Source organism: Typha angustifolia, chromosome 11 (genome assembly GCF_048772165.1).
Source record: "Typha angustifolia cultivar Huaian chromosome 11, ASM4877216v1, whole genome shotgun sequence".
In the NCBI taxonomy this organism is placed as follows: Eukaryota; Viridiplantae; Streptophyta; class Magnoliopsida; order Poales; family Typhaceae; genus Typha; species Typha angustifolia.
The window spans coordinates 15,476,427-15,502,361 of NC_133249.1; the positions used below are offsets into that span (position 1 = coordinate 15,476,427).

Genomic DNA, 25,935 nt, shown 5'->3' on the forward strand with positions numbered 1-25,935 from the left:
GAATTCAAATCACCATTCTATGTCCAAGTTGTTGGGCGAATCATTTTTGCAAATCCACTTCATATAACAATGAAGAAGCTCTACCATGGAATAGATCTCCCTGCTCTCAGGATGAGATCCATCCCAGGAAACAAACTTATGACACCTCTGCCCTACATGCACCAAGCTGTAGCCGCTCATGATCTTGACTCCTTTCTCCTTCATTAGCAATCTCATATTTGCTGAATCCTCTACCAGTCCACCTTTTGCATACAAGCTCAAAGCCAGCAAATAGCCGGCGGAGTTTGACGGCTCCAGCTCGAGGACACGGGACGCAGCCCCTTGACCAAGTTCATAGTTGCCATGGCTTCTGCAAGCACTCAGCAAAGCACCCCAGGCAGCAGGGACTGACTTTACTTGTTCAGGCATTCTTTGTATGATCTCTGTGGCACCTTCAAGGTCTCCAGCTCTAGCCAACATGTCGATGATGCACGAGTAATGCTCTAACTGGGGACGGAGTGATTGGCTCTGCGTCATCCTCTCGAAACAGGAGAGACCCTCCTTCACTAAACCTCCATGGCTGCAGGCAGATAATACTGCAAGCATCGTGACTCCGTTAGGCTCCACATTTTCTGATACCATCACATCGAGCAGAGCAAGAGCTTCTAAGGCGTGGCCATTCATCCCCAGTGCCCCTATCATCACATTCCATGTTAACACATTTCTTTCAGGCATCATCTCAAACACTTGCCTTGAAGAATCCAGGTCTCCACACTTTGCATACATGTCCAGTAATGCAGTAGCAACAGCTAAGTCATACACAAAACAGTTCCTGACGGCCACACCATGAGCACACTTCGATAGCTTCAGCTCCACGGAACTAGTACAAGCTTCAATGAGGCTCAGCATGGTGACAGAATTGGGTCTGCCAAATTCCTGCTGCATCTTAATGAAGAAGGCAATTGCTTCACAAGGCTTACCACAGTGTGCACAGCCTGTGACCATCGTGCTCCATGTGATCACATTCTTCTCATCCATTCGCTCAAAAAGTTTCAATGCCAAAAATACAAGCTCGCACTTCGCATAAGCATCCAATAAGGAATTCAATAGCAGTATATTAGAGAGATATAATTTACGAATGACCATGGCATGAATACACTTGCACCACATTGCCTGCCCAAGCTTCTTGCACAACTGTAACATAGTAACAAGAGTCACCTCGTCACTTTCAACTCCAACCTTCTTCATTGAATCAAACAACTCTAAAGCTTCTAAATATTTCTCACTATGAACCAATCCTGATAAGATACTATTCCATGACACTATGTTTCTCTCAGTCATCAGATTGAATGCAATATAGGCAGAATCCACATCAAGGCATTTCGAGTACATATCAACAATTGAATTCCCCACAAAAATGTCAGCCTCGAAACCTCTACGAATCAAAAGCCCATGAATCAATCTTCCCTGGTTGATATCCCCAACAATGCTGCAAGCTTGAAGAACACTAACCACCGAAAGTGCGTCCATCTCAACCGCACCTTTGCTGAACATCTCCCTAAACAGCTGCAACGCATCCAGAGCTCGCTCACTCTGTGCATAAGCACCAATCAGAGCACTCCAAGAGACAACATCTCTGTCAGGCATTTCGTCAAACATATTCTGTGCAGATTTCAAGTCCTGAAATTTCCCATACATACTCAACAAAGAGTTCTGAATTGAGCCATCTGTAAAATATCCATTTTTAACGACAAGCCCGTGTAGTCCAAGACCTTCCTCAGCAGCATCCAGTTTCCAACAAGCTTGTATTCCAAGTACCAAAGTTGACACATTAGGTCTAAAGCCATGAACTTTAGCTTGCTTGTATAATTCCAATCCAACGCCATAATCTCCCCGACTGAAGAAGCTATGGATCAGGGCATTCCATGTGATGGAATCTTTGTTCACGGAGACATCGAAGAGCGTGACTGCCGATTCCATCACGTCGCATTTGATGTAGAAGCTCATGATGGAGTTGGTGGTGGACGTGAAAGAGTCGAATCCGAGCTTCACGGCATCGGCATGGAGTTGGGTTCCATGCTCCATGGATTGGGAGAGAGCACATGATTTGAAGATGGATGGGAAGAGCTCGGAGGCGAAGTGTAGAGTTGATCTCTTCACTTCACGGTAATGGAGAAGAGCGTCATGGGAGGAGAGTAGTGTCCGAGCACGCATCCAAAGAGAAGAGCAGCGTAAAAATTGAACCTTTTTAACGTCAAAATTCGGTTGTTATGGTGATATGCGCTCGGATGATTTAAATTTGGGATTTTTATTTCATTTCACACCCCACATTATGTGATTATTTTAGTTCATTTCAAAAGTCAATCAAAAACTCTTCTACTAAGAGTGAGTAGTGATTAATGAGAGCACCTATATTAAAAATATTTTAAATTTTTTAGTGTTTCATTCATAATATAGAGGTTAATTAGATAGAATAATCACATTTTTTTTTCAGTCTTCATGTATTCCATGCTTCTAATGAAAAAAAGTTACAATTGCATAAAGGATAACAGTTTCTTTTCTTTTTCTCTTATATAGATTACAAGCATCAGGATCAATACAAACATCTATATGTATATATATATATATATATATATATATATATATATATATATTATGGCAATTAACCACAATGACTTGAAGCTGCAAATACAAAATTGAGTTGGCTGTACAGGCATAATGGAATGAAACCAAACTCAGCATCATCGTCTTTCTCTATGAGAGTTGTTACTGCTGTGAGAGGGTGCCCCAGCATGATCATGCCGTGGATTTCGTAGCGGTGAACGCTGAGTTGTACGAGTTCGACCATGGTTGTGAGTTTGTGACGAGGTATCTTTAGGATCCTTCCATCTGCTTTTCATGGCCTCAATCTGCTCGAGTGTTTCCACAACTTCTTTCATAGAGGGTCTGTTCTTTTGTTCTGTGGCCAGACAGTTTAGCGTAAGCTGGGCCGCCTGGAGAGCTGCTTTCGAGTTGTATTTCCCCTCCAGCCTCGGGTCCATCAGTCGAGCCAGCTTTCTCCGATCAGCCAGGCTCGGTTTTGCCCACTCCACCAAGTTCTGCTCGCCACTAGGGCGGTTTTGGTCCAACGCCCGCTTACCGCAGAGCATCTCCAGCAAGACAACACCGAACCCGTAGACATCGCTCTTCACATAGAGATGGCCTAATTGGATGTCAATTCTATCAGCACATTATGAAAAGAGACTTCACTCAAGATCAACAAAATAATGGCTCTTAAAAAGTCTCTTGAGTTTGTTGTAGTTATAGTGACAAAAGACAATGGATGAATGAGTGCTGTGCAAACTGTAACAGTGTGGTCTGGTCTTCATCAAGAAGTAGAACATTTGACTACTGTTGGTGATCGATCAGCCACTTGAGAGGATGGTGTGATGGGTAAGGTATCTTCTGGTCCCACATGGAGGCGTGGGTCAATTAGTGGTCCAGTATACAACTTTAATCAAATTTTTAGTAGATTACGTGCAGTAGTGGTAGGGACCAATGGGCAAAACATACCAGTGGCAACATACTCTGGAGCTGCATATCCATAGGTGCCCATGACTCGGGTCGTGACATGCGACTCTTCACCGGATGGCCCAAGCTTAGCCAGCCCGAAATCGGAGAGCTTTGCAGTATAGTTCTTCACAAGAAAATGGTTGTGGCAAAGTTAGTGTGTCATATTCTGAAAGAGATCATAGAGTTTTGTAAGCGAGAAACTAACCGAGTCTAAAAGGATATTGGAGGCCTTGAAATCTCGGTAGATGACTTGTTTATCTGATGAATGTAAGAAAGCAAGTCCTCGAGCCGCACCAATGGCAATCTTCAGCCTGAGTTCCCAAGACAGCGCCTCATAATTTGCCCCTCCTGTCCAAAAATGACAGTCATTACTTACACAGGAAAATGATAAAAATGTGTACTTATGAGATCTAAAGAATATGGTTAATTTCCTTAACAACATCCACAATCATGACGCTGCACAATGAAGCATTCCAAAAGGACTCGGTAAATTTCTCTCTTACAAAACTCGATTCATAAAATATTTTAGAAGACGTTTCATATCTGAAAAGGACATGCCACCATCCATTTGCCATCATCTATCAGCAAACTGATATTTCTCAAACTATTGACCAATAGGCAATTTAAGCAATATAAATAAAGTAGTTTGTGTTGGTCCTATCTTAATAGCAAGACCAAGTTAGTGACATTAGGATTCAGGACTCACTTCGGAAAAGGTGGTTCTCTAAGCTCCCTCTTGACATGCATTCATATACAAGCAGAAGTTCCTTATCCTCCCAGCAATACCCCAAGAGTTTGACAAGGTTGGGGTGCGAAAGCCTCCCTAGAAAATTCACCTCAGACTGCAACCATAAGAGACGAAGGAAAGGTAATTAGAGCAAACACATCATTATTTATTAAGAACATGCAACTTTACTATACTAATAGTCTACAGCATCAATACTTTAATCATGTGGCAAACAGCATGAAGATAATTAAAGTTAGTCATTTGACCCTTTCGATAGCTTATGCAAAGTTCTAGCAGCATTGCTAAGGGAGATGTCATGCTCTCATGACCATCTCTCTCAAAGATTCAACTCGGGACCTTGAACCTCTTGTGCATTCTAACGGTTTGGATCATTTATACACTCAAAGATCTATAGATAGATACACAGAGAGAGAGAGAGAGAGAGAGAGAGAGAGAGAGAGAGAGAGAGAGAGAGAGAGAGAGAGAGAGATGAAGATTGAGTTTGCATTAGAGAAGAAAATCTTCTTTCACTCGGCAGATTTCCCGACTTAATAGGACCTCTAATGGTAATGCGAGTGCATTACATGCATAACTTCAAAAAGGGGTGAATCAATTACAACCTAATAGTTGCACAAGTTAAGAACTTGAAAGAACATAATTCCAACAATTAAGAAAGAAAAGAGGTCTACTGTGTCAATCTGGCATTTCATCAAATAAGTTATAGGAATCCAAAATTATGAGCAACCTAGTTGGTAACAAAATTAAAATAATGAGACATCAATCTCTTAAAGCAACAATACTGTAATTGAAGACTCACCTGCCATTCCTCCAACCCTTGCATGCTCTCATGGTTCAGTTTCTTTACAGCAACTACCATTCCAACGCCACTCCTGGTTGGATTCAGGGTCTTCTCATCAACCCATCCCTTATACACCCTCCCAAATCCACCTTCTCCAAGAACAGTATCAAGCTTAAAATTCCTCGTCGCGCTCTTCAATTCGGCGAAAGTGTAGACCCTAAGGTTCGGCGCCGGAAGAATCCGGCCCTCCGGAAACACCTCGTCGGCGCTTACGCTGCTTCCAGTAGATAGCCCAAAGGTGCTACTGCTAATGGTGGAAAGCTTCCCAGTGGTGGTAGTCGTACTACTACCACTAATGGCCCTCGAGGTCCCTGTAATTTAAGCGAAGGAGTTAGTTTTCATCAAAATTCATAGACCCATTATAGACTAACAGATATATAGAACTAATTACTATGTTATTGAGTAAAAAAATGAACAAAAAACCCCCAAATTCCCCTTCTATTTAGGCTAAAGGGAGATAATTATCACAAGCACGAAATTAAACTCAACCATCACAGAGGAAAGCCAGAAAAATTGAAACTTTGACGCCATAGAAACTAAAAGAAGAATCTTCCCACAGAAAAGAAAAAAAAAGCTTCTTTTTTTTCTAAATCGATCTTCTTACCTGGACTCGATGGTCTGGTGTTCACCGGACTTGGAGATCTCGAACGAGAAGCAAGACAATTACCCATATCCTCTCTCTCCCCGCCCGCCCCCCCCCCCCCCCCCCCCCCCCCCCAACCCTTCTTTCTCTCTCTAACACCGATCTCTAAGAAGAGGAGAGGAGATGGAACAAAAACAAAAACAAAAAACAAGAACAGAAGCAAAAAGGATGGCGAGGAAGGAGAGAGGAAGGAGAAGGGAAGGTAGCAAGGATAGGAGATTTGGATTCTATGCGCCTTTTTCGCAGCCCATTTTAAAATCTAAGCGTAAATCCTTTGTCTCTGGTATTCGAGTCAACAAAGTCAACGAATTGGAATCCACCGGTAATAAGACGTAAATACTTTCAATTCAAAGATAAAAGCGAGCGGTAAATATCCAAAATGATGACGTGGCATTTATTAACCTTTAATTATTATTATTTTTTTCTTCTCTTTTCACATCATAATTAATACATCATCGGTCTTTATCAAATACTTTTAGTATTTGTGAGTACAATTTTATTCTCAATTTTAAATAGGAATTAATATGCTTTTAGAATTTAGATGCCTATATATTTTAATTAATTTTAAAAAATAAAGTGATTAATGAAACAGAGATCAACATATTTTGATGCAAGTGTTGCTTTGTATTTGGAAAAGAAAATTAGCGTTATATTAATCAACTCACTTAGCCTACGAGCTTTAATTAACTATATATATATATATTATAAAAGTTATTAATGAAGTCCAGAGTGGTTAATTTAGATGAAAATAAAGTAAAAGAATAATTAATATTTTAGATGGACATTGAGGTTGACAAATTGTGGGCAAAGGGAAGCACATGAGATTGACCATGGACTTGTTCTTTAAGAACACGAGGTTAGGGAGAGAGTTTCCAATTTCACATTCAGACCAATTGGAGTGGCTTGAAAACTGGGTTAGATTTTTTATATATTGTCAGAATAGGATAATTTTAACCAGATTTTTTTTCAAGGTCTTTGGTTTATTTGGTCTTCCTTGACTACTTTTTTATTTGAAAAAAAAAATTTAATTAAAAGATATAGAAATCTATCAAACTACTACCACTAGAGGATTACAGCTTCATGCCAGTATAATAGCATTCCTTCAAGTGGGTCATTTCAGTTTTAGTTGATAGAATTAATATAATATATGTAGTCATTATATTTCCACTTTATATAGTTATCATGCTTAATAGTTAAATAAATACCTATCTTGTTTGTTTGACCACTTGGAAAGAATGTTTCTTTAATAATTATTGTTATTTATTTTTCATAATTTGTGATCTTCTTCTGACGCTTGTAGGCAAGAGCAGAGTCTCACTGATTTTATTTTAATTAAAAAGCTAATCTAATCTAATCTAATTATCTAGAAGGGTAAGAGAACAACAACCAAGTACTCAGTACAAGTTTTAGATTTATTTTTCAAAGTGCCAAAGACCTTTAGTATGTCTCTATCTAACAAGTAAGACTTGTTGGACAAAATAGTATGAAAGCTTGTGGCACTATTCATAGTTATCAACCAACTTGCAAATGTGAATCTAAACCACGCCAGAAGAGTTAATTCAACACCAAACTGAGTTGCTGAAATCTTTGATAGTATATGAGGATATAAATATTGTGTGCGTACACACACACGAAACATAATATTCTACAAATAAAATGATGTAGCAATTTATCAACTCACAATTTGTAAAATATTTGTGCATAAAGTTTTATTCTCTCTCTAAAATATATGTATAAGAAATCAAAAATAGTGGCCTAACTTCTCAACAACAGAGTTGACTTAGGAGCCCACAATGCACATAATCTTGTCAATATACAAACCATTTATTGGGACCAGAATGACAATTCTGAGTGGTCTTAAGAGCTCATCCTCTTTTAGCTATTTTTTTTTTCTTTTCTTTTGGGCATCAGTCTTTTGGATTTTCTTGGTCCAACACTTTGATCTTTCCTCAGATTTAACTGGCATTTTTGTCAGCTCTTTGACAAGCTGATGGGTAAATGATTTCGAAGTTGTCCCAAGGTTGGGTATGACTCATATGCAAATTCTAACAGTAATAAAGAGTGCAGGGAGAAATAGAATGATTGCCATAAATCTCAAGTTCACTTTGGATGCTTGTCATCCACCAGCAGTATTTGATTGAGACGAGGAGTTCCTTCTCAGGAGGTTATGGAATACTTGGCCTTTTTCTTCTCCTAATTGATGGTAGAAGTGCAGAAGTATTTGTTGACCAATTTATTTCCCAACTTTGAATGGACTTTTGAGAGAATTAGTTATGGAGGAGGTTGGCATACCACACCTACAATCATATGTAATCATGAATATAAAATGACTAGGAACTTGTAGAACCAGAGAGCGAAAAGTTGACTGAATCCAAGAGGTGATCTATTTGACGAGTTAGTAATTTCTCAGAGAGCAACCTAATAGTTTCAATAATTATTAGATGCCCTCGTCCAGATTATCAGAAATGCAAGCAGAGGAATATATTGCAGACTGCCTGAGGAAGGAGAGAAATAAGATAGCAACTGATCTTAAACATCTCAATAAGATTCTAACTTGTGAGGTTTGCAATTGAGGAACAAAGATTGCTCATCATCATAGTGGAAATGGTAGAAACAGAACTACACCTGATCAGTTGTCACAAAAAGAATGACACTAGAAGGTCTAGTCACCAGGAAAAAACTGAGATCACTTCGGAGTTTATGGATAGCCAGAAGCTGAACTCGAATCAACAGAACTTTTATCTGATGGAGGATTCATCCCTAAATTCAGTCCTTGGTTATCAAAGATAGACTGAACTCATGAATCATAACTAGAGTCTCTAGAAAACTGCCACCATTTTTCCCCTTCTCTCCTAGGGATGCAACATAAATTCTTATGGCAGTTTCTTTTTTTGCTTCTTATCCAGACACGCATAGAAGTTTGCACTTTACATCAAACAATGTCCTTGGTCTGGACTCAAAAGCAGTGCATATTTCAGATACTCAATCTTGATGGCCATAATATATATTATTATGAGTGATGAAAACCAACAAAAGAAAAGACACACATCTACCAGCTTCAAGTAGATATATTGAATCATACTGCACCTGATTTTTCGCATGTGATATCTGCTGGGAAGTGATTTTAGTCTTCTTTGTTATCTTCATTCCTATTAGAAGAACTGACATCCTTTAGCGGAGGCGACAGTGGAGGAGTACTACAGTTGGTCCCTGGAATGTAGGGCTGAGATGCCACATAGTCGATGGCAGCAGTTACATCACTCATGGTGGGCCGCATATGGGGCTTCTCATGGAGACACAACGATGTAACAACTGATAGCTGGTATAAGGCACGCCGTGGATAGTGCCCTTGCAGCAACGGATCAGCCAGTTGAACAAATCTTCTACGATCATTGAGGAAAGGACGTGACTGCAAAACAAAGTTCATTGTTATCAGACAAATAAGAGGTGGAGGGTAGCAGATACAGAGAAATAGAATGACTTCGGCATGACAATGTATCTAGTTCCAGAACTGCTCTTCTCCACACAACTAGGAGGGGCATAAAATGCAGATAAGACAGATATGATAGATAAGGAGATCCTTCCACAGGCTGCCTTCCAACTAGATTTGTCTGATGTAAATTTGAATTCTGGCATTCAATTATCTTCTAGACCGTAATCATAATATCTGGTAGTGCAAATCAGTCTAAACAGAAGTCTCCTGTTTATTCTAGTGAAAGTTCGCCATCATTGCAGCATGGGAAAAGATCAAGGAACTGTAGTGTGAGAAAGGAAGCATAAAACATTAAAACCAAGTGATAATTGGTTAGTTAATATATATGAGTGAATGATTGATCTCCTGATTTGGAACTTCAGAAGGTTCGTACTTTTTTCGTTAATCACTCGATCAATTGGAAAAGCTACATTGATATTATATTGCATCTGGTTTTTCAGAAGCTCTTTTCAGAGGAACCAAAAAAAAAAACACTTTCATTAAAAAAGGAAATAAAAATAACGCAATAACCTACCCATACTATTAACTTCTGCTCGCCAAACTCTTTGGAGATGTCAAATGCCTGTCTTCCAGTGATTAGCTCCAACAAAACCACACCAAAGCTATATACGTCGGACTTTACATTCAGCTTACCACTCATAATATAATCAGGAGCACAATAGCCATATGTTCCCATAACCCTCGTTGAAACATGAGTATCATCACCAACAGGTCCAAGTTTTGCTAATCCAAAGTCAGAGAGCTTAGGGTTGAACTCGTCATCCAACAGAATATTAGCAGATTTCAGGTCACGGTAAATAACTGGTGGGTTAACTACGTCATGCAGGTAAGTGAGACCTTTGGCAGCACCGAGAGCAATCTTTATCCGTGTGTTCCAATCAAGTGGTTCTCTCTTAGGAGGCAAATCTGAAGAAAGAGGTTGTGATGAATAAATAATCAAAAAAAGAACTCATAGATTCAATAACGTGGCAATTGATAATAAAGCATGAATCACACAAGTCATTGTTACACAGGATAGCCTTGTTATGTAGATAGGAGAACAATCAAGCCATTAATTATAGAGAAGAAAGATGCAGACAAAATAAATGGCCAAAGGCGTCAAGAGTAGGCAAATAATATGTTTGTAAAATCTATAGCAGATGAATAGCAGAAATCAGCAAGAAACGCTAAATCTATCTACGGTGGTGTCACAAATGCTTACAACAGAAACTCTTTTTCCACTATAAGTCACCACAAGAGGACTGCAAATCACTGGAACATTGGCAGTTATGAAAATTTGGAAGAGCATCATCACTTAGGCACATTAATAATCACAAGAAAGCAGAAGAAAGGTTTAGAGGAACATTGCTAAACCATCATCATTTGGGCAAAGATCTAAGACAACATTGGTAATTAAATCAATGCATTAGCATCATACACACGCACGGGATCAGTGAAACTAATATTAACAAGAGAGGAAGCTCACTAAATAAGTGATATTCCAAGCTACCCTGTGACATATACTCATACACCAAGAGCCTCTCCTGTCCCTCGGCGCAGTATCCAATCAAACTAACAAGATTTGTATGGTGCAACATTATAAGCATTAGGCACTCAACCAGGAATTCCTGACTCCCCTGCTGCCCGTTCCGATTGAGCTGCTTGATCGCAACGATCTGTTCACATAGACATCGTCAAAACCAAAACTTCTTTCTCAGAAACATAGACAAAATAGGAGGAAAAAAGTTGTCACCTGGCCAGAATTAATATGCCCTTTATAGACCCTCCCGAACCCACCTTCCCCTATCAAATTAGCCTCACGGAAATTCTCAGTGGCGGCTGCGAGCTGCCGCAAGGTGAATTTATGGGCGCCACCGCCACTTCTCTCGCCATCCGGAGAAAGATTGTTCTTTTCACATTCTTCAAGCCAAGAAGGGCATAAGAACAGGCATATAGAAATCCCTGGGGTATTTTATCAAAAACCAAGAGGGCAATGGCATGGTACCTATGGTGTCGACAACGCGAGACAAGGATTGTGATGCATTGGTGTAGGCGATCCTCTTGCGAGGATCCTTATGGCGAGAGCTGCAAGAGAAGCAGCTCATCTCTCTCCGGGGCCCTAATGCGGACACCGAAACAGAGGAAACCCAACTCTAGGAACCTACACCCCCCCTGTGCGCGTTTCTCTCTCTTCGTTTACCAAACTTAGCCCTAGAAGAGGGGGTTGTAAACAAAATACAAGGCAAATCTCGCATGGAGATAGCGAGAGCAGATTCTAACAATAGTAAGCAGTTATCGCCCTCAAATCTCTCTTTCGCCATTGAGAGAGACAGAGAGAGAGAGAGAGACAGCCAGACAGAGACAGAGGGAGGGGAAGAGGGCGGTATGAGAAAATAAGAAAGAGCAGGGAAAGTATTTGCAAAATAGTACGTAGAAAGAATATATTTGCAGATACCTTATCTGCAATAATCCCTCATAGTAGGAGGTTTTGTGGAAGAATCCATTTTATAAAAATTACTCTTCAATTAAAAATTAACATCTAAAGGAAAAACCCAGCTCCAATAAGTTTGAAACTGATTGCATAGATGATAGAACTGATAAAGAAAATTTTTAAATTTAAACTTTTATTTTAATATTCAACTAGTATGAATTAGAGATATTTATCGCAGTTTATAACAAGATCTAGAGGTAGAATAAAATGATCCATCCTATTTAAAAAAAAAAATCCTGCAAGCATTTTATCTTTCTCTGTTATTGTTCAAGAGTCACTTATTTATTGCATTTCGTATTAATCATGCATGGTTCAGGAACTAATTTATCATTTGTTGGATATTTTCTTCAAGCATGAATGAACTGCAGAGCAATGAAAAGTTCCTCTACAAACATTGAGAAAAGAAAGAGTTAGACAAAAACATCTTGTACTTCTTTTTTTCTTCCGCAGATTAATCGAGCATAAGAGAAGCTTATCTTCTCCAGGAGAATTAAATTTCAATTTTAAATTAATCTGTACATAAAGCCGCTTACAAATTCACAGCACAATTCTTTTGCCAACAATAGCTAAAAGAATTCCCTCCCCCCCATATCCCTTGGGTCTTCTTTTCTGCATCAATGGAGCTTTTACAACAACATTACAATCTCCCCTAATCCACCTAGGATAGCAAAAATAACAACAGCATCGACAACAACAATTGCAAAGCTAAGTCGGATGATACACCTTCACAATTGCAAAGCTAAGTCAGGCTGCTGCGGATCAACTGCCATGCTTGAAGTTGGTGAAAGCGGTGTCTGGAATCTGATATTGAGATCAGGGGGAAGCGATAGCGTCTTGGAATGCTGAGGCAGACCCCGGCGTAGGCCCTGCTGATTGCAACCTATATCAGGAGGAAGGTAAGTTGAACTTGATGAGAAGCTTGAATTTCCGACTACTTTTGCTTTGCTCACGTCCGAGTCACCTAAGGTGACATGGGAGATGTGATTGTCGTTGCTTCTGGAACACATGTCCACTGTTGGAGAGTGGGACGTTTTTGCCTGCAAAATGAAGCTCCCAGGTGGTCTAGAGGGGAAATCAACCTTCCCAGTCCTCGAAGACATATTGAACCCAATAGTGGTGTTCAAACCATTTATTGCAGGTTCATAAAGTTGAAAATTATTCTTCTGCTGAATACCTTGTCCAGTAGCGCCGCTAACAATGTGCAATTTTAATCCACTTTCTTGGCTTACTGCTGCAATGGAGTCAAATCCCCTCATGGAATCAGTGGAGCTATTTTGGGCAGTAGATTCCAAGGCTGGCATAGGAAGACTTACACTAGAATGACCTTCAGCAGCCACGCTTTTTGAGGATGGTACCACCGCAGACACTGTTGTGGTGCATAGTGGTGATGCTGTAATCTTTGGCTGAGGGGAAGAATGAGGGGAGGCAGTTAATATGGCCGTCTGTGGCTGTTGATGCAGGTCATTTTCTCCAACCCATCCACGGCCAAACTTTATTCCAGGAGGAAGGACTCGTTCTATCCTTTTGGCAGCAATTTCCCAACCAATAGGACCAAGCTTTGCAGCAAATCGAGCCAAGCTGTGGGCATACACATACTGCGTATGAAGCCCAACCTGCGGTCAAGAACCAAATAAATGCAAGATCAAATCAAATTCCTAATATGCATAGGTAATAAAATACAAAAGCGACATTATAGTACAGAAGAATAATGATAGGAGTAGGGAATTTTTGCCAACTAAAGTAGCAGTTCATACTTACAGGTACAAGTTGCTTCCTTTCCCCATGAAATGTGCTTAATGTAGATAGCTCCTCCAGAGAATTTAAAGACTGCGGTTGCTTATAAGTATTCCGCCGATATTCATCTATAGGAGAGACTTTCTTCCAATATTTTGAAACCCCTTTCACTGCAGAATAATTACTACAAGAGATCAGTACCTAGTACATCACATCAATGCTTAGCTTTCTTTAATATATTAAGGGTATTATGCATTGTTTTCTGTGATAAATATCTTTCTCTCTGTGCTATCACCTAAATATAAGCAGGAATTATACAAAATGTGTAAAATTAACCTGAGCAATCTTCATTTTTCTCTGATTTATGCTCGTTAGACCAACTATGAGTTTCAATCTTACGAAGGGCATAAGGTTTGTGTGTATCCGGACAGTTAGTTTTTCTTGAAAAATCATGTCCCATGCAGGTCAGATGACCGTTGCTTACAGCATTAGCAAGCATTACATCAGAAGAGAAACCAGAACTAGCAAGCTCAGCAGGCTTCCCAACTTTCTGCTTAGCAACAATCTTGCTTGGTGGCCTACCCCTCCGTGGCTTTGTTTCTGGTTCTTCATCATCAGTTTCTTGCCTTAAATTCTCAAAATCCTTTTTGGCAAGCTCTTGGATGGCTCGTGCCTGCACATAAAGATAAGCAACATCTAATATATAAACCCACAAAGAATGACAAAGCTAGCATGATCCTCAAAAATTGATGCTCTGGAGACAGTAGATACCTGCCGATAGTAGATTGTATCTGGTGAGTTGTAGCACATAGCATTTGAGCTTATTAAGAAAACATCATTCTGCAAATATGAAAAGTAAAAGAGTCAAGTTTCTAGAGCTTGATCAGAGCCACCTTATTTTATATTCAGAAAAAAGATGATATAAAAGAATGAAACTAACTGTCTATTCATATATTATATCGAACAAGAAGTTAACAAGAGAAGGGCATATCAGACTATAGTCATGATATATATTCTATATATATATGTTCTGTTCATGCAGAGAACATAGCAAGGAGCAATTTCGTATAATATAGGTATAAATATATATATATATATATATATATATATGTAAACTCACTCGCATATATATATGCTGAAATAACTAAATAAATTGTATACAGAACAGAAGGTTTCAAGCCTGTGGCCTGGTGGCTGCTCTGTCATGCATTTCTTACACCAAACAACACTGGCCTTCACTACTATAGGATCTAAAGCATAACATTTTAAGAGAAGTTTAAGGGGAAAAAAAGAAAAAATACTTCAGCTATCATATTATTAAGCCAAAAGAAAAGATTGACAAAAAATCATCTAAAGCGAACTGTGTCCCACTGGCAAAGCAAACATGCTCAGGATAACTCACATACTGTTGAATCTCAATCTAGTATATAACGTGACTCTTTCATGAATGAGGCATGTTAATATTGGCGGAACATATAACAGTAAAGCAGATCAAAAGTGAGAAGATACATATCACTTACATTTGTGCATTAATCATAATTGGGGTTAGTTCACTATATCAGATGCACATCAAGCTTTCCATCTGACATGTCTTCTTTAAAAGTTTAATGATTTTGGATGTCTTCCAAACAGAAAACAAGTATGAAGAAGCAATCCAGAGATCACATTCTTCTTCAACTTTTCTTGTATGTGCCAAAGGTCGTAGATGAATACTACATCCATACTGCAACCTTTGCAATAATGATTTTAATTTTTGCCATCGCCACAATAAATTAAGAACCTAAATCATCTGATAATGAATGATAAAGTGACAGGAATTTCCCAATTTCAAAGAGCACTTTACTGTCTCCACTCAAAGCACACACAAGAGGGAAACCATACAAGAAAAGTACCAAACATAAAATGTTAAGCCATAAACACTTTCTCTTCAAGGAAAATGTTGGACAAACTCAATTAGATGTGCATTAAACTCTGCATCTCCAGAATTTACTCTGCATCAACAAAGACAGAAAGGGACTAAGAGAGCGACATAAGGGAGATTCAGAAATAAGATGGACATAAGTCACTCAATATGCCATCTCAAAGGTGGTAACAAATGCTTAAAGATGTTGACATTCAATGTAGGCCCAGAGGAAGTATACATGTTATGTTGGAAGCCACACCAAATCCATGTTGAGAATAGTATAGACAAGGAGAAATGGCTAACAGAGCACCACACAAAGTCCAATGCGAAATAATTGGGATTACCTTTTTCTCCAGGAAAGAACACACTACTTTAAACAAGTGAGAGAGAAAAAAGCAGTTATAGAAACCCTCTGGAGCCTTTGCTTGCATATAGACAATCAACAAAATAATGGAAAAGAAAGAAGTTCATAATAGTCAGTCCAGACCAAAAGATTAAGGAACAACAGACCCCCTCTCAACTACCCTGGAAAGCTAATCAAGAACACAGAGATAAAAGCAAACAAAGCTCACGCTAAAACACTAAGCTGAAAAGGTAAATCCAAAAACACTGCAATATTCAACTACAGAGGAAGTTAAGTTAAAGAAACCAACTTCCCGGCCTGAATCATTTTACCAACCTCAAATTGCTCCAAGTTTGCATAAGCTCCAGCAGACAGCTTCTTCCGAACGGTTGCAAAATCCATGGGATGCTTGATGATATCATGATAGTCCGGGAGCTGTGTTCAATGATGAACAGAATCCCATCTTTGTCAAACAACTAACAACTTCTAGATATCCCTAAAAAGGATCATAGCTTTTAACACAAACCTCATCGGGATCAACAGGCTCCGCAAACACACCATAGGTATCCTTCCTGAATGAACCACGAAAACCCAATTTAGCAAACTTGGATGACGGAATACAGGACTAGAACATTGATGTGTAACGAAGGAAAACTACAGAAAGGAAAAGGCTTCAAGTGAGACTGAAATAAAGAAAGCAGGAGCACATACTTCTGCAGCCTATCCAGGATGAAGTCCAACAACTTTTTGTCCGGCAAAGGTGTCGTGGGCCCGGAATCTGATGGCTCTGAAAAAACAAACAATTTAACATCAGTAAACCCACTAACAAAACTGAGGTTTTTTTTATCTTCTCTTCTCCCTTCTCGGGAAAAATGCAACAAGCATCAAACCTTGAAGCCCATCCGTCGCTTTCCGCGCAGAATTCGGCTTCTCTGCCTGCGAGATAAAACCCATCAACATAACAATCAAAATAGCTCAAGAAATTTCTTCTAAAGTGATAATAAAGTGGAAAATCCAACTCCCAAGAAAAATATATGGTTGCAGATACATTGCTACACAAATAAAATTATTGTCATGAAAAGTTTCGAAAGGAGAAGTAAAAGGGGAGGGAAGAGGACAAAAAACAAACTTTTTCCTCCAACAAACAGTGAATCAACTGACATTAAAAATAGAAATAAATCCATCAGGATAAAAGTATACTAATTCTGACAAGAAAGATACGAGGATTTCTAGCATCAGCCAATCATTGGAAATGAGAGTTGACTTAGTCAAATCCGAAAACTTTCTCAGTCTGGAAAGCCACAACAGTCATCTTCCTTCCAGAAAAATCAAAACAAATAACGGAATCCAAGTACACAACCCACCCCGAGGTAACCGCGATCGTACGAAAATAGCCCAAATCCACATCAAGTCCACTCCTTTATTTCCAAATCCATCTACTTAACCCAAACCAAAACAAGATAGAATCATACAAAGTGGACAATCTCCCCACCTTATCCCGATCTCCGCCGCTGACTGCGTCGATCCTTCGCTTCCCGCGGCTGGACTCGCCTCCGCCGTCCGATTCGGCGGAATCCGAGCGCGAATTGGAGGTCCGGTGGGGAAGCCGGAGGACGAGCCGGAGCTTCTTCTCCCTCCGTCTCCCTTCCCCCTCTTCTTCCTCCTCCTCTTCCTCCTCCTCCTCGCGCTCATCGGCGTTGTTCCCACCCTCCGGCGAGGGATCAGGGTTCCGTCGGGTGGGGGGGCGGCCGGCGGGGAAGCGTAGGTAGGGATTGGGGCTAGGGTTAGTGCTCGGCTTCTTGCTGTCCTGCTCCTCTTGGAGCTTTTGGAGGCGAAGGCTTCGTTTTTGGAGATCAAGTAGGGAGGGCCGACCTTTCTTCTTCTTCCTCTTCCCCTCAGGCTTGGTGTTGCCCATCTCCTCTTTCTCTCTCCTCCTCTCTCCCTCTCTCTCTCTCTCTCTCTCTCTCTCTCTTTCTCTCTCACTAGAAACAAGGGGATTTGATTTGTTCGGGTATTATTTCCGGTTTCTTTTTGGGTGCGACTTATTTTTTTTTTCCTCTCGTTGGGGCGAGGAAACGCACGTGCCACCCACGTGGGCTTTCGGGCCTCCACGCGAGTGGAAGCGTGCGATGGGGGTAAAGGTCGGGTGCCCGTCCGCCTAGGTATTTTTATCACTTTACACCCTCAACTCTTCCTATATTATTCCTAAGTGTCATCTAATTAGGCCCAGCCCAAATGTTTCTTAAATGGGCCTCGTAGGCCGTTACCGTCAACCCACGTGCGGTAACCAATGTCCGGAATAGCAGGTTAGTATATTACATCCGGACTATCATTCTAAATCTAAAGTCACATACCTATCCTTGTCCAAAATTCTCCGTACAAAGTCTAAGATTTGGGTTTACTCCCTCAGGCTTGGCTGGACTTTAGTTTATTTTAATATATTTTAAATTTAAGTACGTAATCTCTCGCACAAATTTTATATTAAAAAAAGTTAATTCTCTATTTTTTCCTTCCATATATCCCTTTAAAGTTGTGGGCCGACATTGATGCATAGAGGGTAGAAGTATAATTTGCTACCATCTAATATTTGTTGGTCATATCCGAAGATATTCTTCCACAACTAATCTACTGGGGACATTCGTCACTGGGAGATATAATCTAAATGAAAATAGTATTATATGAATACCAAAAGTTTTCTTAGCCTTTAATGTGAAGCGTGACAAAATCAAATTGTGGAGCTCTACCAAAATTTTGGACCATAATTAAATCAATCATCCCAATCGACACTGCTTTCTACTTTTTGATCGTTCGAACAATTACGCCATGTCAAACGAGATAAGGGAATTAATTAATGGCAGGCTGCTTACTGTGGGCTATGCCTTTGTTTTGCTAGTAAGTATATAAATGGAAAAGGGTGGCGTGGTTGCCAAAGCCAGAAGGCGAAGAAAACCAAAGGCGGTGGAGAAGATAGAAGATGTGTATAGCTGCATGGATTTGGCAATCTCACCCTGTCTACAAACTTCTCCTTGTTTTCAATAGAGATGAATTGCTCGACAGGTATGAGTGCAGACAGTTTGCTTTTGAGTACAATCTTTTGATGTCTTTGTGGTGTATTTATTAGTGCCTATGATGTGTTTGTGGTATTGTTTGCTAATTGGATGGCAGGCCTACAAAGCCAGTAGGGTGGTGGGGGGAGGGCTGTAACAAGATACTGGGAGGAAGAGATGTGCAAGGAGGAGGGACATGGTTGGGTTGCACAAAGGATGGGAGGTTGGCATTCCTTACCAATGTTTTGGAGCCCGACGTGATGGCCGGCGCAAAGACCAGGGGCGAATTGCCTGTCAGATTTCTGCAGGTATCCTTTTGGACATTCAGATGATCAGTTGTTAAGAGTTGTAATTCATCTTTTCTTTGGTCTTTAATCTATTCAATTAATTTTGAGTACAGAGCAAGAAGAGTCCTGAGGAGTTTGCAAAAGAAGTAGCTAAGGAAGCAGATGACTACAATGGTTTTAACCTGATACTAGCTGATCTATGTGCAAACATCATGGTTTATGTCTCCAATAGGCCAAAGGGAGAAGAAGCTGCTTCCATTCAACTTGTTTCTCCAGGGCTTCATGTACTCTCCAATGCAAAGCTAGACAGCCCTTGGCACAAGGTGAGAGAACTTTTCTTTTGTATCTTTTTATGCCATAACCTGAACCTAGAAAAGCTTCATGTGTTCTTTTTGTTTGATGGGCATTTTGCATTCTTTTATTAATTTATCCATTACTCTAGATTCATTGCAATCGACCATGGTGTTACTTACTTAAGGTTCATTGCCTTCACAATCCTGCTTAACCATAAGCTCTGTAAAGATATCGTGTGCATGTTTAAGACATAACATTCACTTGATTGTAAATTTGTAATGCAACTGACAAAAAATTTCATCTCAGCATTGACATCACAAAAATGAAAAGAAAAGGTTGAATTTGAGTTGATTGGATCCTATGTACCAGTTCAAGTATATGCTTGATCAGTAAGAACAAAGCTTGAATGACTTAAAATACAGTTGAATGAATGCTTAGCAACAACCTTGTTGATTTAGTCTCATGAAATATTACAAGGAAATGACTGCTTAAATGATAACAATGAGAGCAGTAACTGCTAATTATATCTTCTTCATTTTATGTTCTACCTAGTCACTCATTGTAGAAGTAAATGTTGTTATAAATCAACTCCACATCTATTAATCTTGTGCCATTGTTGCAGGCCCAACGCCTTCGTAAGAGCTTCAGGGAACTACTGTGGAAGCATGGGGATGAAGAAATTCCACCAGAAGATATAGTTGAAAAGCTGATGAGGGACACTACAAAAGCTACCAAAGACATGCTGCCAAACACAGGCTGCAATGCTGATTGGGAATTAAATCTAAGTTCCATCTTTGTCGACATAGATACAAAGGAGGTAGGAAGAAAAATTCTGTTTCTTTTACATGAATTCCCTGTCCATGGTGCATATACCTTAACTTCTTTTGTTTCATGAAGGGGCACTACGGGACTAGAAGCACTGATGCTCTCTCGGTGAACTCAAATGGCAATGTGAACTTTTACGAGAAGTATATAGATAGTGGTGTGTGGAAGGATCTCACTGTAGAATACCATATAATGAAAATGTAATTGAACATAACAGATTGTATAAATAAAATGTAATTGATCTCCTTTTTCTAATCAGTAATAGCACAAAATTTGAATTGCATAGCAACACTTCCATAATGCAAAATAAAAACGCATACGATCTAAGTGTGGGAAAAAACTTTTGCGATCTTCTGGAACAAAGAAGTGAAAATTAGCCATTGTATTATACTCACCTGCACCAGAACCAGTATAACAGTAGAGTTATAGAACAGTGGAGCTTCTAATTTAAGGTTGTGGTTGACATTTATTCTATCTCTACCATGACTAGCCAGTGGTTGCATCTCCAGCTCTCCAGGAAAATATCCTCCCTGCGAGATCGGAACGGCAACTTTTAATTAACCATGTGAAAAATATAGCATGCCAAGTTCAGAGAACAGCCAAGAATCAACAAAAAGATACTAGTGTTAATCCACCGACTACTCTAAAAGCTTAAATTATTTTATATTTAATAGCTAGTAAAAGTTACCTTGCAGAAGATAGAAACCAGAAGGAAAATCATGAAAATGATATGATAAATATTTTGCAAAAGATCCTTACATTTCAATTTAGCAGCCAAAAATATATCCCAGGAAAGCACTTAAGGGCTCTTTGTTGAGTGTCGATGATGAAAAGAAAATTGCAATCCAGGAAAAACAATAAATAAGGTATTCAAAAGTAGAACAACTATCTCAGTTCATCTCAGAAGATAGAATTCTTTTGTTAGCAAATATTGAATCAACTAGACTTGAAAAAAAAACATGGGTGAGATAATTAATGAAAGTAATCCAATAATGCGAGACAAATTAATAATATAAATCACTAGCTACTTATCAACCTTAGTAAGAAAATGGTTTCTAAATTGGGAGGAGAAAAAAGGGCTAGTTTACATACCAAAAGGCTGCAAAAGATGTCGAGGAACCGCTGCGATAGGAATTCCCCAAAGATATTAAGCTACTCCAGCATACTTTTGGGTGAAATATTCTTTCATAATGCCATGAGAAAGAGGTACAGAAATCATTGCATGCATCAAACAGTAGCTTAGAATTAATAGATCTCCATCATAGAGATCACATGACCACATTTTCTCCTTGTTGTCTTCCTCCTGTTCTGCGCGCGGAATAATAAGTGATAAAAGAAATTCTAAACAAACAAATGAAATTGAAGAGGAAATTGGCATATGATTTTCATGAAATAATTTCGTGCTACTAACTAGGAGACAATCTATAAAGATACATTAAAATGATGTTATATACAAGAGACATTAACAAGAGATGATCACATTATAAAAAGATAAAAGTGAGAAATGTAAAGGAGATGTTTTGATCACATTATAAAACAAAATTTTCTACATCAAACGAAACAAAATTCTTTTGAGAATTAATCCAACAATTGCAAGACAAGCAAAGAAAAGATTCGAAACATACTCCCTATCAGTTCCTTCTCTTTAGCCACATCCAAGGGCCTGCAACTGCGAAAAAGATCAGTGGAATTCCACCTACGTTTCCAGCGAGCTCGCCTCTCTCAAAACCCGTCTGATTTCTTGCCTCAGTTGAGATTGCTCGTTGCACCTCGATCCTCTCTGAGATCAAAAGGTGGAGGATTTTTTATAAGAAATTATTCAAGCAGCATTATGATCTCAGGAATTGGAGAGAAGAGACGAGGAGGAGAGGGGTTAGGCTTCCGCCATGGCCGCTATTGCCGCCCATCTTGGTATGAATCGAGAGATGCCCTTCGACCCACTCTTGGGGCTCGATATAGGATTGTTTTGCAAATAGAACCTACACTTTAGCATTATTGCAAAATCCAAGTGTTTGGATGGGTATACAAGCAAAATAAATTACAGAAGCGTAATTCTATCAAACCTCAGGGTTCACTACCGGAAATAATAGGCCACGTGATACAATTCTAAGGGGCCCACGTTACCAACTTTCTTTACTGAAAAAAATATCTCGGCAAATGTTCAAATGGCACCCTATGTTTCTATTATTTTTATGTTAGACCCCATTCTGATTTCACTTTTTTCTTCTAACCCAACCCTTTCTTTGTTTTTAAGGATATTTGGTGCAACGAATTTGGCTACTGTGGGCATATGCAAAATTTCTTTTACTTTTTAGGTATAAAGATTAAAGAAAAGACGAAAAAGAGGACTCGGATTGTCCTACGGACGGGTGTTAAGCAGAATATGATGAAAAGAAAGGGTGTTATTTGCGAATTCCTCAAAGATTTTAAACCAAGTCAAGTCGTGTCGGGCCCACGGAGTACTGGAGAGTCCAGTGATCAAAGCCCATTTAAATTTTAAGCTGCCCCCCCCCCCCCCCAACTTGCTTACAAAGATAGATATAGAGAGCGAAGGAAGCACACAAGGAAGCACAAGAGAAAAGTAGTAGTCGACCGAAATCGAATAGGATCCCATCTCGCGGATCGCTGACGTGGCGATAAACGAAAAGAAGAAAAAAAAATATCTCCATCCCGCCCAACCCTCGTGTTTCGTTTACCTCCTCCATCTAAATTTTAATTTCAAATCCGCCACTCGTCCTCTCCCTTTCCTCTCCCCTTCTTATCCCCCACCTCTCCCTCTCTCCCTATTCTCCTCCCCACCCTAACCCTAGAGCACTATTCCCACGAGGTAAGGCCCCGTCTCCCCTGCGTTTCCTGGCGATTTTTGGTGCGTTTCTCACCGATCCGTCGTCTTTTTCGCAGTTCTCGCGATGAAAGGAGGGAAATCGAAGGTCGATGCGTCGAGGAAGGCCGATAACAAGTGAGTTTTTCCCTATTCGATGCGTCCTTTTGTGCTTGGATCTACGTGATCGAACGTTTTGAATCGTTTGAAGGCTTGCGGCGAAGAGGAAGGGGGCCGATCGGGCGAGCAAGAAGCCGGTGAAGAAGGCGAAGCCCGGGAAGGATCCGAACAAGCCAAAGAGGCCTCCCAGTGCCTTCTTCGTCTTCATGTGAGACCTCTTCGTCCCGATCTATTCAAATCATGGCTTATTTCTAGCTATAAGTCTCTAATCTGACGGTTTCCCCCTCTCCTTTGGATCTCTGATTTAAAACTTTTTTAGGGAGGAATTTAGGAAGACATTCAAGGAGAAGAACCCTAACAATAAGTCCGTCGCCGTCGTAAGAGATCCCTTCAACTCTCCTACACCGTTCTATTGATCCGCTTTTTGGATCGGAAATTTGACCTCGAGTTTTTCAAAAATTAGGTTGGAAAAGCTGGAGGTGATAAGTGGAAATCTTTGTCCGAAGCTGTGAGTTTTCTTCTCCTTTTCCCCCGAATTCAAACTCTTATCTTCTCATCTTTTACACCTTAAAATTTTATTTCTATCTTTCCGGTTTTTGTTCTTCAAAATTTAGGAGAAAGCCCCATACGTAACCAAGGCGAATAAGCTCAAATCCGACTACACCAAAACCATAGCAGCATACAACAAGAAGCAGGTAAACTTTTTAATCCCCGATCTCTAAATCTTTTACAATATAATACTTCAATTTTCTTATATTCCCTTCGATGGACAAAAAAAATAGTCGGAGGTGCCGCAGAAGAGTACTGAGGACGACGAGGAATCGGATAAGTCGAAGTCCGAGGTTAATGACGACGAAGACGACGAGGAAGGAAGCGAGGAGGTTCTCCTTTTCTTCTCCTTTTTTTTTTTTAATTAACCCCTTCACCTTTCAACTTATCATTCGTGGAACTTATTGTACTTAATTATTTTTTTATATAAACTTCTTGCAGGAGGAAGACGACGACGAGTGAGTCGAAGCAAAGAAGTTAAAAAAAGAAAAAGATTTCGCCCTCCGCTTTTTTCTTTACCTTAATTCCCTGGAGGAAAAAAAGAAATCAAATTTCGATATGGCTGTGGCTTAATCTCCGCCGTCCATCTGCTCTTGTATCTAGATTTTGTGTCTCTCTTTAGCTTATGGTCTCGATTTTAATGACATCTACTTGTCTTTTAGTTTGTCTCTGGCTCATTTAACTCTCTAGTAGTCGTAGTAGTATTAAGTAAAAGTAGTCGGAAAGTTAAATTGCTGCGTTCCGTCTGGGCAATAATTGAATGGGAGGTTGGCATTAATGGAGTGGGTGTTAATATCTTGTAACAATTAAATGAATGGCGTGCTGCTTTAGCATTTGGAAAGTATTATATTGATGTAGTGCACAGAATACTTTCACATGCTATCAAGTGGGCTTCCAGTTATATCATTCTATGGGTGGATGGATAACTGGATATAATAGGCATCATTGCATCAGTATCTTTTGCAAGGACAAGAGGTGGATGGATGACTTCATTTATTTTCTTCCTTGGGGTATTAGATTTCTGGTTTGAATTACTGGATGGTTTTAGAAGCTAGAAAGAGAAGGCTTCACTGGTTTTGATCTGAAAATGGCGTATTGTAAGCTTTCCATTTAGATTGAACTCTATGCAACCAATAACAAAGCCTTGAGCCCTAAATTCTAGCGAATAATGCCATGCCTACAGGACACTTTGGATGCAGCATCATTTTATCATTATTTGATGTCAAGTTATTTTACTTGTTGAATGTTTGTGAGCCTATCATTATTCAGTTCTAATTACCTGAGCTCCTCAATTCTAAATACCTGAGCTCGCTATAAATTTAATTTTTGTGAGAGAAATAAAAAAAATTGAAAGAAAGAAAGTAGGTAGCTTGGCATTACTTCAATTTTTAGGGCCTCTTTTTGTTGAAAAGTAAGAGATTCTTATTTATAAATTACAGATCTCTTATTAATGGTTTATAGCCAAATGGTACCAAATTTGATATAATGGATATTGGATCTTTTATTCTTCTTTTCTTACTAAGTTGAACTAAGGTAAAAGATTTCTTTATCCTAATACAACAACCAAACTCAAATATAATTCTCCTCTAAACTATGAATGAAGTATAAGTATAATATTATCTGTGAATAATCTTATTCTTCAAGCAAACATGGCTTAAGCAACAATCCAGTAACTGCAGGCAGCTGCATTGTATCCAAGTCCTAAGGCCCAAACTTTTTTTTATCATGAAGAAAGCCCAAGGTCCACTCTGAGAGGTTTCATTGTGTTTGTGCTGTGTCAAACCCATTCAACTAGATCCATTTTTTAATATATCATAAGTTTGTGGCTAAGTATAGGTCATATAAAGAATTTAGTCATGGTTAATATATAGGTCTGACAATTAAGTAAATTTTTTTTCAAAAACATGTCTAAATAAATTTAAACTATGAAAATATAATGCTTCAGTGAAATATCATTCCCTAATGTTCACTGAGAGATTCAAACCTATAATTTCCATCATAAGATAGTAGATCCAGCCATTGAATTACATTAATAGGTTTAACTAGGTCAAGATTGAGTCTCAATTGATTGGCAGCTAAAATTAAAGCAGTAGAAACAATTAAGGGTAACTATTTGGGTTGCTGATATAAGAAGTACTGCTATTTTTTTCTTATTTTTTTCTTCAACATATATATATATAATCTTCTCCTTGATCTACAAACGTAGTAGGTGACTGATATTAGAATGCTAAATAAATTGTGAGGGTAATGATTAGATTGAAGTTGATAAAGAACTTTTAAACTATCTAA

The 25,935-nt window shown here is 39.2% G+C and overlaps 6 protein-coding genes across 11 annotated transcripts; 2 read left to right on the forward strand and 4 right to left on the reverse strand.

Moving 5' to 3' along the window:
• Positions 1 to 6: 6 nt before the first annotated feature.
• On the reverse strand, positions 7 to 2,238 carry LOC140769704 (pentatricopeptide repeat-containing protein At2g17210). The gene has a single exon (XM_073110531.1). It carries the CDS (start codon positions 2,191 to 2,193, stop codon positions 10 to 12), a length of 2,184 nt encoding a protein of 727 aa, XP_072966632.1. The 5' UTR covers positions 2,194 to 2,238; the 3' UTR covers positions 7 to 9.
• A 254-nt stretch (positions 2,239 to 2,492) lies between these two features.
• On the reverse strand, positions 2,493 to 5,840 carry LOC140769706 (probable serine/threonine-protein kinase PIX13). The gene is made up of 6 exons (XM_073110533.1): positions 5,722 to 5,840; positions 5,076 to 5,428; positions 4,238 to 4,373; positions 3,737 to 3,879; positions 3,532 to 3,655; positions 2,493 to 3,181 (listed from the first exon to the last, which is right to left on the reverse strand). The coding sequence occupies exons 1-6, from the start codon at positions 5,786 to 5,788 to the stop codon at positions 2,721 to 2,723; spliced, it is 1,284 nt and encodes a 427-aa protein (XP_072966634.1). The 5' UTR covers positions 5,789 to 5,840; the 3' UTR covers positions 2,493 to 2,720.
• A 1,486-nt stretch (positions 5,841 to 7,326) lies between these two features.
• On the reverse strand, positions 7,327 to 11,615 carry LOC140769707 (probable serine/threonine-protein kinase PBL21). Of its 2 annotated transcripts, none has more exons than XM_073110535.1 (5): positions 11,238 to 11,615; positions 10,986 to 11,152; positions 10,743 to 10,908; positions 9,768 to 10,159; positions 7,327 to 9,169 (listed from the first exon to the last, which is right to left on the reverse strand). In XM_073110535.1, the coding sequence occupies exons 1-5, from the start codon at positions 11,335 to 11,337 to the stop codon at positions 8,885 to 8,887; spliced, it is 1,110 nt and encodes a 369-aa protein (XP_072966636.1). In that variant the 5' UTR covers positions 11,338 to 11,615; the 3' UTR covers positions 7,327 to 8,884. The 2 variants fall into 2 exon arrangements, with proteins under 2 accessions (XP_072966636.1, XP_072966635.1); XM_073110534.1 differs by having other exon boundaries at positions 7,331 to 9,169; positions 10,719 to 10,908; positions 11,238 to 11,613.
• A 564-nt stretch (positions 11,616 to 12,179) lies between these two features.
• On the reverse strand, positions 12,180 to 22,162 carry LOC140769928 (uncharacterized). Of its 5 annotated transcripts, none has more exons than XM_073110836.1 (11): positions 21,782 to 22,162; positions 21,249 to 21,459; positions 20,552 to 20,686; positions 16,594 to 16,639; positions 16,415 to 16,490; positions 16,230 to 16,275; positions 16,040 to 16,138; positions 14,229 to 14,297; positions 13,794 to 14,130; positions 13,482 to 13,627; positions 12,180 to 13,336 (listed from the first exon to the last, which is right to left on the reverse strand). In XM_073110836.1, the coding sequence occupies exons 3-11, from the start codon at positions 20,657 to 20,659 to the stop codon at positions 12,449 to 12,451; spliced, it is 1,815 nt and encodes a 604-aa protein (XP_072966937.1). In that variant the 5' UTR covers positions 20,660 to 20,686; positions 21,249 to 21,459; positions 21,782 to 22,162; the 3' UTR covers positions 12,180 to 12,448. The 5 variants fall into 5 exon arrangements, with proteins under 5 accessions (XP_072966937.1, XP_072966936.1, XP_072966935.1 ...); XM_073110835.1 differs by having other exon boundaries at positions 21,249 to 21,464; XM_073110838.1 differs by lacking the exons at positions 20,552 to 20,686; positions 21,249 to 21,459; positions 21,782 to 22,162 and adding an exon at positions 17,196 to 17,746 and having other exon boundaries at positions 12,814 to 12,951; positions 13,037 to 13,336.
• LOC140769929 (uncharacterized) lies at positions 18,613 to 20,687 on the forward strand. Its single transcript, XM_073110839.1, has 5 exons — positions 18,613 to 18,760; positions 18,869 to 19,058; positions 19,151 to 19,360; positions 19,954 to 20,148; positions 20,229 to 20,687. The coding sequence occupies exons 1-5, from the start codon at positions 18,678 to 18,680 to the stop codon at positions 20,358 to 20,360; spliced, it is 810 nt and encodes a 269-aa protein (XP_072966940.1). The 5' UTR covers positions 18,613 to 18,677; the 3' UTR covers positions 20,361 to 20,687.
• A 671-nt stretch (positions 22,163 to 22,833) lies between the features above and the next one.
• LOC140771224 (HMG1/2-like protein) lies at positions 22,834 to 24,310 on the forward strand. Its single transcript, XM_073112675.1, has 8 exons — positions 22,834 to 22,983; positions 23,058 to 23,115; positions 23,189 to 23,305; positions 23,417 to 23,474; positions 23,561 to 23,605; positions 23,712 to 23,792; positions 23,880 to 23,978; positions 24,088 to 24,310. The coding sequence occupies exons 2-8, from the start codon at positions 23,066 to 23,068 to the stop codon at positions 24,106 to 24,108; spliced, it is 471 nt and encodes a 156-aa protein (XP_072968776.1). The 5' UTR covers positions 22,834 to 22,983; positions 23,058 to 23,065; the 3' UTR covers positions 24,109 to 24,310.
• Positions 24,311 to 25,935: the final 1,625 nt, after the last annotated feature.

What these genes read in the sequence shown, in the direction of transcription:
- LOC140769704 (XM_073110531.1), bottom strand. Translation starts at nt 2,193, where the DNA reads ATGCGTGCTCGGACACTACTCTCCTCCCATGACGCTCTTCTCCATTAC.
- LOC140769706 (XM_073110533.1), bottom strand. Translation starts at nt 5,788, where the DNA reads ATGGGTAATTGTCTTGCTTCTCGTTCGAGATCTCCAAGTCCGGTGAAC. An exon ending in CCAATATCCTTTTAGACTCG is followed by an intron (nt 3,656 to 3,736) that starts GTTAGTTTCTCG and finishes TTTCTTGTGAAG; the next exon opens with AACTATACTGCAAAGCTCTC. An exon ending in TCCAGAGTATGTTGCCACTG is followed by an intron (nt 3,182 to 3,531) that starts GTATGTTTTGCC and finishes ACATCCAATTAG; the next exon opens with GCCATCTCTATGTGAAGAGC.
- LOC140769707 (XM_073110534.1), bottom strand. Translation starts at nt 11,337, where the DNA reads ATGAGCTGCTTCTCTTGCAGCTCTCGCCATAAGGATCCTCGCAAGAGG. An exon ending in TCGCGTTGTCGACACCATAG is followed by an intron (nt 11,153 to 11,237) that starts GTACCATGCCAT and finishes CTTGGCTTGAAG; the next exon opens with AATGTGAAAAGAACAATCTT. An exon ending in AGCAGAAGTTAATAGTATGG is followed by an intron (nt 9,170 to 9,767) that starts GTAGGTTATTGC and finishes TTTGTTTTGCAG; the next exon opens with TCACGTCCTTTCCTCAATGA.
- LOC140769928 (XM_073110834.1), bottom strand. Translation starts at nt 17,618, where the DNA reads ATGGGCAACACCAAGCCTGAGGGGAAGAGGAAGAAGAAGAAAGGTCGG. An exon ending in AGCGACGGATGGGCTTCAAG is followed by an intron (nt 16,491 to 16,593) that starts GTTTGATGCTTG and finishes TTGTTTTTTCAG; the next exon opens with AGCCATCAGATTCCGGGCCC. An exon ending in CAAACTTGGAGCAATTTGAG is followed by an intron (nt 14,298 to 16,039) that starts GTTGGTAAAATG and finishes TCATATTTGCAG; the next exon opens with AATGATGTTTTCTTAATAAG.
- LOC140769929 (XM_073110839.1), top strand. Translation starts at nt 18,678, where the DNA reads ATGTGTATAGCTGCATGGATTTGGCAATCTCACCCTGTCTACAAACTT. An exon ending in TGCCTGTCAGATTTCTGCAG is followed by an intron (nt 19,059 to 19,150) that starts GTATCCTTTTGG and finishes TTTTGAGTACAG; the next exon opens with AGCAAGAAGAGTCCTGAGGA. An exon ending in TCGACATAGATACAAAGGAG is followed by an intron (nt 20,149 to 20,228) that starts GTAGGAAGAAAA and finishes TGTTTCATGAAG; the next exon opens with GGGCACTACGGGACTAGAAG.
- LOC140771224 (XM_073112675.1), top strand. Translation starts at nt 23,066, where the DNA reads ATGAAAGGAGGGAAATCGAAGGTCGATGCGTCGAGGAAGGCCGATAAC. An exon ending in AGTGCCTTCTTCGTCTTCAT is followed by an intron (nt 23,306 to 23,416) that starts GTGAGACCTCTT and finishes AAACTTTTTTAG; the next exon opens with GGAGGAATTTAGGAAGACAT. An exon ending in ACGAGGAAGGAAGCGAGGAG is followed by an intron (nt 23,979 to 24,087) that starts GTTCTCCTTTTC and finishes AACTTCTTGCAG; the next exon opens with GAGGAAGACGACGACGAGTG.